This window comes from Pleurodeles waltl, chromosome 6 (genome assembly GCF_031143425.1).
Source record: "Pleurodeles waltl isolate 20211129_DDA chromosome 6, aPleWal1.hap1.20221129, whole genome shotgun sequence".
Lineage (NCBI taxonomy): Eukaryota > Metazoa > Chordata > Amphibia > Caudata > Salamandridae > Pleurodeles > Pleurodeles waltl.
The window spans coordinates 375,769,970-375,784,210 of NC_090445.1; the positions used below are offsets into that span (position 1 = coordinate 375,769,970).

Sequence of the window (14,241 nt, forward strand, 5' to 3'; positions counted from 1 at the left end):
CGAAAAATAGGTGACCGATCATCGGCACCGAAAAAGGGCACACATGTGTCGAAGTCATCCGTCTCCGGTCGAGATACCGGCACACAGCAACCTCGAGCCCGAGACAGCGGGTCCGAGTAAGTTCGGCACCGAGAGGGCGGCACCGAATCAAGTCGGCACCGAGAGACCGGGACGCCGAAAGTAAAGAAAGTGTAGTCGGAGCCGAAAAAGTCTACCGAAAAGGTTTCCATTCCGAAACATCCAGCCTCGGAACCAAAATCAGGTTCCTACACAGAGGAACAGGAACTGTCCTCACAAATGCAAGGACATAAGTTCGGACAAGAACTAGAGTCGATGGAGCCAGACTACACTCAAAGAAGGCTCCACATCCAAAAGGACACAGGGAAGATAAGTACTCTTCCACCAATTAGGATGAAAAGAAGACTTTCAAGAAAAGGACAAGCAGCCACAGGCAAAGGTGGCAAAACAAACAACTCCGCCACCGTCTCCACCACCATCAACCCACACATCACCGGTAGCCACTCCACCACTGATGCAATCCCCAACTCATACTGGAATGAGTTAGGATGATCCCGACGCATGGGATCTTTATGATGCGCCGGTGTCAGATAACAGCCCAGACTGTTACCCAGCGAGGCTGTCACCACCTGAGGACAGTACAGCCTACACACAGGTGGTGTCAAGAGCAGCAGCATTTCATAATGTCACCTTGCACGCAGAACCTATTGAGGATGACTTTTTGTTTAACACACTGTCCTCCACTCATAGCCAATACCAAAGCTTACCTATGCTACCTGGAATGCTAAAACACTCAAAACAGGTGTTTCAGGAGCCCGTGAAGGGCAGGGCCATTACTCCAAGGGTGGAGAAAAAGTACAAGCCACCGCCAACAGACCCTGTATATATTACGCAGCAATTAACATCAGACTCTGTGGTAGTAGGGGCAGCTCACAAGAGAGCAAACTCTCACACCTCGGGAGACTCACCACCTCCATACAAGGAGAGTCGCAAATTCGACGCTGCAGGGAAAAGGGTTGCAGCACAAGCGGCCAACCAATGGCGCATTGCCAATTCGCAAGCACTGCTGGCAAGATATGACAGGGCTCATTGGGACGAAATGCAGCATTTCATTGAACACTTACCCAAAGAGTTTCAAAAAAGGGCACAAGTGGTGGAGGAAGGACAAAGTATCTCAAATAATCAGATACGGTCAGCAATGGATGCAGCAGATACAGCTGCTAGGACTGTAAATACAGCAGTAACCATAAGGAGACACGCATGGTTGCGTACATCAGGATTCAAGCCAGAAATACAACAAGCCGTGCTGAATATGCCTTTTAACAGACAGCAGTTGTTTGGGCCGGAGGTGGACACTGCTATCGAAAAACTTAAAAAAGACACTGATACGGCCAAAGCCATGGGCGCACTCTACTCCCCACAGAGCAGAGGCACATTTCGCAAAACACAGTTTAGAAGGGGGGGTTTCGAGGACAAACTACAGAACCCACAACCTCACAAACAAGACCCACTTATCAGAGCCAGTATCAGCGGGGAAGTTTTCGGGGACAATATAGAGGGGGACAATTCCAAAAGAGTAGAGGGAAGTACCAAAGTCCCAAAACTCCTCAAAACAAGCAGTGACTTCCACGTCACAAATCCCCAACACATAACACCTGTGGGGGGGAAGACTAACCGATTTTTACAAACATTGGGAGGAAATAACAACAGACACTTGGGTCCTAGCAATTATCCAGCATGGCTATTGCATAGAATTTCTCCAATTCCCTCCAAACGTCCCACCGAAAACACACAATATGTCAAAACAACACATGGACCTTCTAGGACTAGAGGTCCAAGCACTGCTACAAAAAGGAGCAATAGAATTAGTACCAAATCAACAGAAAGGAACAGGAGTTTACTCTCTGTACTTTCTCATACCCAAAAAAGACAAGACTCTAAGACCTATATTAGATCTCAGAACATTAAATACCAACATCAAATCAGATCACTTTCACATGGTGACATTACAGGACGTAATCCCACTGCTCAAACAACGAGACTACATGGCAACACTAGACCTAAAGGATGCATATTTCCATATACCGATACATCCTTCACACAGAAAATACTTAAGGTTTGTATTCCAAGGGGTACGTTACCAATTCAAGGTGTTGCCATTCGGAATAACAACTGCGCCAAGAGTTTTCACAAAATGCCTGGCAGTGGTAGCTGCACATATCAGAAGGCAGCAAATACATGTGTTCCCGTACCTAGACGATTGGTTAATCAAAACCAACACGCTAGAACGGTGTTCACAACACACAAAGTACGTCATAGAAACCCTTCACAAACTAGGTTTCTCAATCAATTACACAAAGTCACACCTTCAGCCCTGTCAGACACAGCAATACTTAGGGGTGACAGTCAACACCACAAAAGGGATTGCCACTCCAAGTCCACAAAGGGTACAAGCATTTCACAATGTAATACAAGCCATGTATCCAAAACAAAAGATACAAGTCAAGATGGTGATGAAACTACTAGGCATGATGTCCTCATGCATAGCCATTGTCCCAAACGCCAGATTACACATGCGGCCCTTACAACAGTGCCTAGCATCACAATGGTCACAGGCACAGGGTCAACTTCTAGATCTAGTGTTGATAGACCGCCAAACATACATCTCGCTTCTGTGGTGGAACAATATAAATTTAAACCAAGGGCGGCCTTTCCAAGACCCAGTGCCTCAATACGTAATAACTACAGATGCCTCCATGATAGGGTGGGGAGCACACCTCAATCAACACAGCATCCAGGGACAATGGGACACTCAACAAAGACAGTTTCACATAAATCACTTAAAACTACTGGCAGTATTTCTAGCGTTGAAAGCATTTCAACCCATAATAAGCCACAAGCACATTCTTGTCAAAACAGACAACATGACAACGATGTATTATCTGAACAAACAGGGAGGAACACACTCAACACAGTTGTGTCTCCTGGCACAGAGAATATGGCATTGGGCGATTCACAATCACATTCGCCTAATAGCACAGTTTATTCCAAGGGTTCAGAATCAGTTAGCAGACAATCTCTCTCGGGATCACCAACAAATCCACGAATGGGAGATTCACCACCAAATACTAAACACTTACTTCCAAATATGGGGAACACCACAAATAGACCTATTTGCAACAAAAGAAAACGCAAAATGCCAAAACTTCGCATCCAGATACCCATAGGATCAGTCTTAGGGCAATGCGTTATGAATGAGTTGGTCAGGGATATTTGCATACGCTTTTCCCCCCCTCTCCCACTCCTTCCATATCTGGTAAAAAAATTGAGTCAAAACAAACTCAAACTCATACTAATAGCACCAACTTGGGCAAGACAACCTTGGTACACAACACTACTAGACCTCTCAGTAGTGCCTCATGTCAAACTACCAAACAGACCAGATCTGTTAACTCAACACAAACAACAGATTAGACACCCAAATCCAGCATCGCTGAATCTAGCAATTTGGCTCCTGAAGTCTTAGAATTCGGACACTTAGACCTTACACAGGAATGTATGGAGGTCATAAAACAAGCTAGGAAACCAACCACTAGACATTGCTATGCAAATAAGTGGAAAAGATTTGTCTGTTATTGCCATAATAATCAAATCCAGCCATTACACGCATCTGCTAAAGACATTGTAAGCTACTTACTACATTTGCAAAAGTCAAAGCTAGCTTTTTCATCCATTAAAATACATCTTACCGCAATTTCAGCTTATCTGCAAATTACGCACTCAACTTCATTATTTAGGATACCAGTCATAAAAGCGTTTATGGAAGGCCTAAAGAGAATTATACCACCAAGAACACCACCAGTTCCTTTGTGGAACCTCAACATTGTCTTAACACGACTCATGGGTCCACCTTTCGAACCTATGCACTCATGTGAAATGCAATACTTAACATGGAAAATTGCATTTCTAATTGCTATCACATCTCTAAGAAGAGTAAGTGAGATACAGGCATTTACCATACAAGAACCATTTATTCAGATACACAAGCATAAAGTAGTCTTACGAACAAATCCTAAATTCTTACCAAAAGTCATATCACCGTTCCACTTGAATCAAACAGTAGAACTACCAGTGTTCTTCCCAGAGCCAGATTCTGTAGCTGAAAAAGCACTACATACATTAGACATCAAAAGAGCGTTAATGTACTACATTGACAGAACAAAACAAATTCGGAAAACAAAACAATTATTTATTGCTTTCCAAAAACCTCATACAGGAAATCCAATTTCAAAACAAGGCATTGCTAGATGGATAGTTAAATGCATTCAAACTTGTTATCTCAAAGCAAAAAGAGAACTGCCTATTACACCAAAAGCACACTCGACTAGAAAGAAAGGTGCTACCATGGCCTTTCTAGGAAATATTCCAATGACTGAAATATGTAAGGCAGCCACTTGGTCTACGCCTCATACGTTTACCAAACACTACTGCATGGATGTGTTAACAGCACAACAAGCCACAGTAGGCCACGCAGTACTACGGACATTGTTTCAAACAACTTCAACTCCTACAGGCTGAACCACCGCTTTTGAGGAGATAACTGCTTACTAGTCTATGCAAAGCATGTGTATCTGCAGCTACACATGCCATCGAACGAAAAATGTCACTTACCCAGTGTACATCTGTTCGTGGCATGAGACGCTGCAGATTCACATGCGCCCACCCGCCTCCCCGGGAGCCTGTAGCCGTTTCGAAGTTGATCTTGAACATTTGTAACTTTGTAAATATATCAGTTTAAACTACATTATGTACATACATATTCACTCCATTGCATGGGCACTATTACTATAATACACAACTCCTACCTCACCCTCTGCGGGGAAAACAATCTAAGATGGAGTCGACGCCCATGCGCAATGGAGCCGAAATGGGAGGAGTCCCTCGATCTGGTGACTTGAAAAGACTTCTTCGAAGAAAAACAACTTGTAACACTCCGAGCCCAACACTAGATGGCAGGATGTGCAAAGCATCTGAATCTGCAGAGACTCATGCCACGAACAGATGTACACTGGGTAAGTGACATTTTCTATATATATATATATATATATATATATATATATATATATATATATATATATATATTATTTTATTTTTTTTAACAAGAAGGGAGCTTCTTTGGCAAGGATTGGTTATGGCATTGTCCATTTAAATGGGACTTTGGTTAGGAATTTAAATGGACAATGCCAGAACCACCGCTTGCCAAAGGAATGTCATGCCGACTGACACGAGGTAAAAATAATTACTAAAATGTGAAGGCTCTGATTACTAAATTGGCGCTTTAAGGTATGTGATGTCACTAAAGAGGCAATTTGCGGCAAACGAGGGATGTTTTATCCTGCTGTATTTCAGCTTGACAAGTGTAAGATAAACTCGAGTTGCTGGGCAAAGTGGAAAGCATGGTTTCTCTGGGATTTTTGTAAACTTGGCATTATGCAGTGACCCGTACCCACTAAAGGGGTGACCTCTACTGAAGAACATTAAAGTACGGGCGCTGCATTTGAAATAATGAGTACAACACAGAGTGTGATGGCGGTACCGTGATGACAAGGTTTAAAGTGGGAAGTGAGAATCCGTCATCTGTCTTCCCACCTAAAACATGGAGTAATCTATTTCAAGACTGCTCAGGTGACTGTTTTTTCTTTCCCTTTTGCGCAATCACATTGAGAAAGGCAAAGGCTGCTGAAACGTGTCTGTGGCGCGTTAAATCGGATTTAAAGTACCCGTGAGTGCTCCATCCCTTCTTGTTTTAAAATTAATAACGTGCATCCACTTGCACGTAATGGATGCACCCGTCAAGAGTTCGGCATTATTTAGTGGACTATCCAGTATTTATACTACTATATTCAATAACCATTTCCTGTTTGGAAAAGTAATTTGTTTCAAGCTAACCACCACAAAATAAATATAGGCTATTAAAAAAATACGTGACATGTAATATGGTCCTTTGTAGCCATTTTGGGTTTTGGTTGTTCTGGTCACAATTACCAGATAAAGGTACATACAAATAGATACAAGAGATTTGGAGGTGGGGGGGGAGGACTTAAGGTTAATAAACATTTAAAATATAATATGTAAAATAAAGTGAAAAGAGCAAGGTAGTATTATTTAAAATGAAAATAAAGCACTAAAGTAAGAGATCTGTAGAAAGACAAAATAAATCTAGTTACAAAATATGGGTGACATAAAACATGACGACAGACTGGTAAAAATACTTACCTGGATGATATTGTAGTGCCTGATGTACTCTGATCGATATATAATGGCAAAATGAAGGAGATGAGACACCTGAAACTAGGGGGTCGCAAGCCAACATTTTACCCTGGTTTTAACCATTAGATGTCTTTTGCAAAAAATAAAAAAATCAAGTGTGTTATAGATTTGTTGGTGGATCACTCAGTTTACCACACTTTGGGAAAGTATAATAGCTTTTTTCCTATATCGTTATCCAACAAGCAGTGCTTGCATATACTATGTGGGGTTTGCCTACCAGATTTCCCTAAAGAGGAAATGTATGAGAAAAGGCTGATATGCTTTTGTCTCTGTAGCTGGTGAGACCCTTCCAAAAGCCCCCCCCTCCATGTCACGACCCCATTCTCCATATCTCCCTCATTTACCTTCCCCCACCTTTTCCTGTGCCCTTTCAAAGCTAAGCTACTTTTCTCTCCTAGGACAGAAGACTGCATTCACAGTCGGGCCCCATCTTCCCTATTGATGCGGCATCTCTCCAAGTTTTAGAAACAACTGGGCTCTCTCAGTACTCAAGCTGTTACAAGTTCAATAGGCAGACCAGTAGTGATGAGTTAAAAAAATTACACTGTTCAAGCAGAAATGACTGTGTTTGCAATCAAGTGGTCCACCATATTTATCAAGGGGAATATTAATAGCAGGATTTGGATTGTCTTTGAGAGGGAGTTGATGAACTTAATATGCTTTATGCACCAACTGTCATGAAAATGTTGTATGTTACCTACAGCCTAGCAGGGTAAAGCCAACTCTCTAAAGAAGGAGGCAAAAAGAGTAAACATTTTGTCCACTTCGGTGTTGGTGCAAAGTTTAGTGGTTTGTGGTCCATTCCCAAGGCTAGTATGCCTATGACCTCTTTTCTGATGGCCCAGCTCTGGTGTGGCAAGGGGAGGGTGTGCTTGGAATAACGTCTTTTTCTATTTCTAGCGCTGCTGGGACATCGCCCTGGGGCCCCTGAAACAGATCCCCATGAACCTATTTATCATGTACATGGCAGGCAATACCATCTCCATCTTCCCCATCATGATGGTCTGCATGATGGCCTGGAGACCGATCCAAGCGCTCATGGCTGTGTCTGCAAGTGAGTATCCCTGCCTCGTTCTGTACGATGGATATAACCCTGCAGATTGCTACAAAACGCACCCATTCAACTTAACCTTTGGAACCCAATGCTTTTCTTGTACTTGAACATGCACAGCTCTACCAGTGCATCTGATTCCTGACATGTCCCATCATTTACTGCTCTGTTCTTGGGACATACAAGCTGCTCTGCTGATCCACTTTATTGCTAACCTCCACCCTCAACTTCTGTTGTACAGGGGGGCCTATACTCCTTTGCCAAAGCACGTAGGCTCTGATCTACAGCACCCACGTTATATCAGAACTGAAGCTCACACGGAGTTCCGTCGATACACCTCATTGCTAAGGCACAGCACCAGTGACTTTTTAAAGTATCTCATCCCAGCCATGTAACCCTTAGCTGTCAGGGTACCCATCTATATTGAATGCAGCACCTTCTCCTACTCCATTCTTTGGCTCCAACCACACCACTTTGTCCTCTTCTATAACACTTCTCACTCCATTTCCTGGCTGTCGGTACCTATCTTTCCAGCCCTATTGCACTTCCTACAATTCCGTTGCTGGACCCTGACAATACCCCTCTATCCCTCAGGACTAGCCTTGAGCAGTGACAGCAATTCCTGCTACTCTGGTTCACGGCTCTGACAGTACTACTTTGTCCTACAGTACTATCCCTCAGTTTCATCCTGTTCTGGGCTCTGTTGTACAGCTGCTATCCCAGGGTTTTTTTCCATTCTGGGCTGTGTTGCTACACTTACAGTATTCATATGTCCTGCCCTACAGAAATTCATACTATTACAGCGAAGGACTGTGAAAGTATACTCTCTTGCTCTCCAATGTCTCTTGCTATTTGACAGTCTTCGATCATCTGTCCTGCCTTACAGTAGTTGCTGCTATTCCAATACTGGGTACCTGTGGTAGTCTAATCCAAGGCTCTGACATTGTGTCTCTATTTTATTGTTATAGCGTTCTTCAGTTCGTTAACTCACTGTTTCTCTTTTCCCAGCCTTCAAGATGCTGGAGAGCTCGAACCAGAAGTTCTTGCAAGGCCTGGTGTATCTTATTGGAAATCTCCTGGGGCTGGCACTGGCAGTGTATAAGTGTCAGTCCATGGGACTGCTCCCAACACATGCCTCTGACTGGCTAGCCTTCATTGAGCCCCCTGAGGTAAGATGAGCCCCTTGCTGCTTTCTCACCCACTGTTGCATAAACACCTTGTCTTCCCTCCCCTGGACAATGCTCATTAGTAACCTGAATGATCTATCTATGTGACAAAGATGTAAAAAGCCAAAAAGAGGGGCTCAACAGCAACAGCTCTTTCCTGTTACAGAGAGTGCTGCATGGTCCCCTGTTATCTGTGCAGTCTCCTAGTAATGGAATTCTTACAGGAAATCCCATATTGGCTCCTATAAGATATGCTCTAACTGTGATAGAGCAATCTGCCTAGAAAACCATACCCTAGGTGGTATATGTTTTTGTTTCTGCTGTGAAATTCGCAGAGTAATCCACCTATCAGTTAAATGCTTTAAAATGTTCCTACCTGGTAAGCTCTTATAACATCAGCAGTTTTTAATATACTTCTAGACTGCCAGTTTGTTCTTAAATGTGTAAATACCTAACAAAAATATATTATTAGTCTACCTCTGTTACAAACATAACGATGGTCAAATGTTTAAACAGTTAAAGTGATATTGTTTAAATATTTATATAAATGACATCCTCAGCAGTAAGGTGAGAATGGAAAAATGTTTGATCTCTCTGATCAATGCTTCCTTGTATAGGAGATCTAAAAAATTCTGATAAGTCAGTCATGTGTTTTGTGAGCCAGTGGCTTTGTTTACATATGGCATGTGATATATAGTGAGGCAGATAGTTCTCTAACACTTTCCATGTAATGACTCAAAATATATTACATTTCCTGCACATATGGCCAGCATGGTCTCACAGATGAGCAGGCAGCAGAGATGCTTCACTCCACACGAAGGTTAAAAAACAAGAACAATTTGAGGAAGGTACTCTGGCTGCATATTTGCATATTTAATAACATTCTGTGAACGAAAACAGAATAGGATTTTTCAAACATCTAACTTAATTTAGAGAAGGAAGACAACACCAGCTTAGTGAATAGATGTAGCAGAATCGTATAATGGTACCTGAGACATGTATATGTGCTGCAAAGCTCTCAGGTGACCCTATGTCATGCGTGGCACCTTCAGCAAACCCTCTTTTTTTTTTTAGCCAATAACATGTCGCATTGAGGTAGCCAAAATATTGGCTTTAAAACTGTAAGCACATAATTAAATAGTTCAGCTTGTAAAGTGTTTGTAGCTAAAAAAATAATAATACGCTGAGCTTGCCATTTTCAAATGACATGAAAAAATCTGGCAGTTACAACAAACAGGCTCTTAAGACACGTAGAATAAATAACCTTTTGCACACATTCCTGCTTAAGAATCAGAAATACAACGGTAGAGCTGCACTCTGCTGCTTTTCTCAGCTGTGGAAGCTAGCAGATGTGGAATTTGATAAAATATGTAGTTGTCAAATGGTCAACATGCCTTCGAAATTTACTTACCCATTTAGTGAGGCGATCGATTATGGCAGCATTCTCATTATATTAGTTCCTCTGACTATGCCACGGCTCATATTATGATAGGCTTGGATTATGCTACCTATCTGATGATACAGGCCTCCAAGCTTACATTTACCTATTTGTGTTAACATTTTAATATTTATAAGCTTTGCATATGCAGTATCAGCCAGTTTATTGATCATGGTCTGAATATACTGCCGTTTCCATTGAGCCACACTCTGACTACAGCTGAGGTCTGGCTATATCATTGTTCTAATTGAACTATTTCACTTTTACTTTAGTTTCTGGGGAAACATCTTGTGAATTGCTCTTCCAAATATACTAATAAGCATTTACTCTATTTCACAAAATGTTAATGTAAGTAAACCCAGATTATACTGGTGGTCTACCACTTAGGCTGCCAGCTGAAGAAAGATCAAAGAGTCTGTCCCAAGTCTGTCCCTCTCAACTTGACCACATTGTATAATTCACTTCAACTCACTGTGCCTCAGTTCTCTTGTTTGCCAATAACTGAGAGTATACCGAGTGGTGTATCAGTGAGTGGGCATTTGCATTACACACCCAGATCTTCCCTGCATGGTTGTGTCAGAGTCAAAATGTTACAGACCCAATTCCCAAAGCTATTGATGCATGTGCGTTTGGCTTCTGTGAGCCAAACCAGCTAAAATTTGGTTTTAGCCTTTAAAGAGTTTTTTCACACGAGCAGACGTGTGAGTGTTTGATCATGCAAAAATTACATTTGCAAAAGTGTGCTAGGTGTATGTCTGGAAACCTGCAACTGTGGAATGTTTCCAGTCCTACTTCTAAAAATTCATGTGAATTCCTGAAAGTCATAAATCTGTGTTTTTGCATGGTCTCAGAGTTGAGCGTAGAGTGTTGTGACATTCTGTAGAAATTGGCCCATTCATTTATCTTTTTTATATGTTGGCTATAATGTTGTTATGCTGATTCTCCTCCAACCGTGTTTTATTTAATAATGCTTTAGAGAAACAGTAGTAATATTTATCCTTAAAAATTGCACGATAATTTAACAAAATGGTCCCTATCCATCCTTTGTTCACTTTTTTCAAGTTGCAGATATTTTTGGGTACATTTATAATTTGAAATAAAACAAATTGTGCACTAATTTATCAAAACTGTCTGCAACTTTTGTCCATATTTTTTCAAGTTGCACCTATGTTCGGGGAATATTTTATTTTAAAAGCAAATAATGAAAATTTTCCTCACTTTTATGAAGGAAACTTTTCAGCCCATTAAGAGATAGGCAAGGGCAAAGCCTTTTTTACGATGATTATTAGATACAAATAAATCACAAGTATAAGTACAGTATGCATATCCACTGTCACATGTTTTCTGTACAGTACTTGATCCTGAAATATTGACGAATGACAAAGAACAAGCTCAAGCAACTCAATTTACCGTTAGCGCTTAGTACTATTATAAAATGTGCATACCCCCCTTGCTCCCGTCCATCCAGCCATGTACCCCAGTTACCTCATTATTACTCGTAATGCCAGAACTTCACTGTCTCCTTCCAAACTCTCCATAATTTAAGTGCTAAATTTCAACTTGGGTCATAATCACTAAAATGCTTGGTTCTCTGCACCAACGTTAAGTAGGTATGGCCGCCACAGCTCCAAAAATCTACCCCACACCTCCATAAATGGAGGTATACTGTCATTTAATTTGTATACTTGGGGCCTGATTACAACTTTGGAGGAGGGTGTTAATTCGTCCCAAATGTGACGGATATCCTACCCACCGTATTATGAGTTCCATAGGATATAATCGACTCGTAATACGGTGGGTGGTATATCCGTCACATTTGGGACGGATTAACACCCTCCTCCAAAGTTGTAATCCGGCCCTAAATGTTGAAAGGTTGCCAGTTTATGCATGTCTTCCAGCCAGTTGTCATATATAGAAAGAACTATGGACTTTCAGAGATGTAGGATGCCAATTTTAGTCACTGATAAGGCCATGGCTGTATTGATTGGTATGGGTGAAATATCCGACATCATGCAGAAATGCGATTCAACGGGTCAGTGGTATTGCATGTCACTTACAGATTGTCTCTCTAGCCAATTCCTGTCTCACCACTGTTTTATCTTTGAACATTCCCATACACAGTATCGCCTTCCTCCCCCTAACATCTCTAGCACAACACATTAGCTGTCATTGTTTGCTTTTGTATTTGTAAGGCATCCCATATCACCTGTGTAGAATTATCTAGTAAGAGAATTTCAGCCAAGCCTCTTTTAGCAGTTTACCATGGTCAGTCATGAACTCTGACCAATCTCCATAAAATTGTGACTCCAGTCTACCCAAGGACTATCCCTTTTGCCATTGGTGAACAAGTTACTTCCCTTCAGTAACGCCTTATCTGGTTGAGACATAGACTAGCATCGGATTCCTTACCTTAGAATTTTCCCCAGACGTTAGACTGGATCCAGAAAAAACTTTTCAGCAGTACCTCTGCACGTTGGTAGAGGGCGCTGTGTGGCTCCATATCTACATCGTCCACTGGATATGACATCATCGAAGTCCCTCCGACAACACACTGACGTCAGTCTCTTCTATGACTAGAATCCTTGCAACAACGGGGAACCACCATAGAAACTGACAATGAAACAGTTTGTCAACAAGCAAGATATATCTTTTTTTGAATTACAACTACTAAATCGAAATGCATGGTAGGATAATACCAAGAAAGGTATAATGAGGTAAGATATAATAGTTTGCAGAATGGGGAGGATGGGTGGGTCGGAAAGGAACCAGTAGCTGGTCTGTGTCTGTACCAGATAATGCGTTACCAAAGGTGTGTAACTTGTTCATCTGATAGACAACTAGCTGCAGATTCCTTACCTTAGAGTTAGATGCCAAAGCAATATCAACCCAGGAGGTGGGTCTGCGAACATATCCTACCCAAGTCTCACATTTAAGTAACCGGTCTAACTGAAGGCAGAGTAGACCAGTCACAAGAGAGCCAAAGGTGAGAAAGAAAATTTGTCTCACCAGAAAAGCAGTGGAAAGACCACAGAACATGTCAAGAAGACGCCATGGGGAGCAGAGAACATGGGAATGAAAAATTAATATGTCTGTAGACAACAAGCAATAGGAAAATAAACATTTATAGCCCTAAGGTAGGAGCTGTACCGATGAAGAGCTGAGTACTAAGGTGCAAGGCCACCACAACAGTCACTGATATAATTGCGATGGGGCTCCTAATAAGGAAAATCCACAAAGGACATGAAAAGAGGAGGAGCGATGCATGCATGCTGCCTCAACCAGGATACAAAACCAGCTAGAAGCAAAAAATGGAACACTAGTAGGGAGAGTAACTTGAAAGACAGAGGGCACACCTTGAGGAACACAAAAGGAGAACTTGTAGAGATGTGTAACAGAACTGTAATACACATAGAAGGGTCGAGAGGGGACACGAAAGGCGTATGCACGACATGTGATGGAGAAATTAGAAGACCTGAATAGATATATGCTGAAAAACCCACATGGACACTTATATAATAGAGACGTAGACCTGTGAACAGGGTTCATACCAGGCAGAAAATAACCACAGGACGCCAACCTTATAAAGGCCAAGATAATGGCAATGATAAGTCCAGCAGATGGAAAAAGTCGCTGAAAGACAGGCCCAAGGAAAAAGGGGACAGAGTCCCTGAGGGACAAAAGCTGCGTAAAAGAAAGCGATCCAAAAGGTGGACCTAATAATAAAATATCCTGAAGTGTAAGGTATACTTGACGTTGACTGCCAGAATGGGATTTCAACACTGGACCTGCAGGAGTCTTCAAGGTCAGATGCAAGTGTCTATACCCATGGGCTATAGCTTTAAGCAACAAAACAATATGTGGTTAGAAATGATTAAATGTCCGACATAAGGAGGAGTCATGACTACCTTTGTGCAGCAGTCATAGAAAGGATTAAGTCAGTGTTACAACTTGAATCCTACCCATTAAATGCCTGAACATAGCTGTCAACAGATGATCAACGTTACACATAAGGGGAAAGAAACCGAAGGAGGGAGAAACCCTAAAGGGATAAGGACGGAAATGGCCAACCTGAGACTACCATTCTTGAATAAAGACAAGAATCCATACGCAGCTGGATGAAACCCTGAATATATATATATATATACAAAAAGTTTTTGGGCTAGTGCACAAAGAGGAAAAGCATAATAAAGGTCTGTGCACTATAAGGGCAACTGAACGTGCATATAAGAAAAGGAGTA

General features: G+C 41.8%; 1 protein-coding gene across 2 annotated transcripts in view; it reads left to right on the forward strand.

The window, feature by feature from the left end:
- Window positions 1-14,241, forward strand: part of EMC4 (ER membrane protein complex subunit 4) — an 83,072-nt gene that overhangs the window by 39,453 nt on the left and 29,378 nt on the right. For both annotated transcript variants that reach the window (XM_069238297.1, XM_069238299.1), the window contains exons 4-5: window positions 7,249-7,402; window positions 8,408-8,568. In XM_069238297.1, coding sequence (XP_069094398.1) covers window positions 7,249-7,402; window positions 8,408-8,568 — 315 coding nt within the window. The remainder of the gene's footprint in view (window positions 1-7,248; window positions 7,403-8,407; window positions 8,569-14,241) is intronic.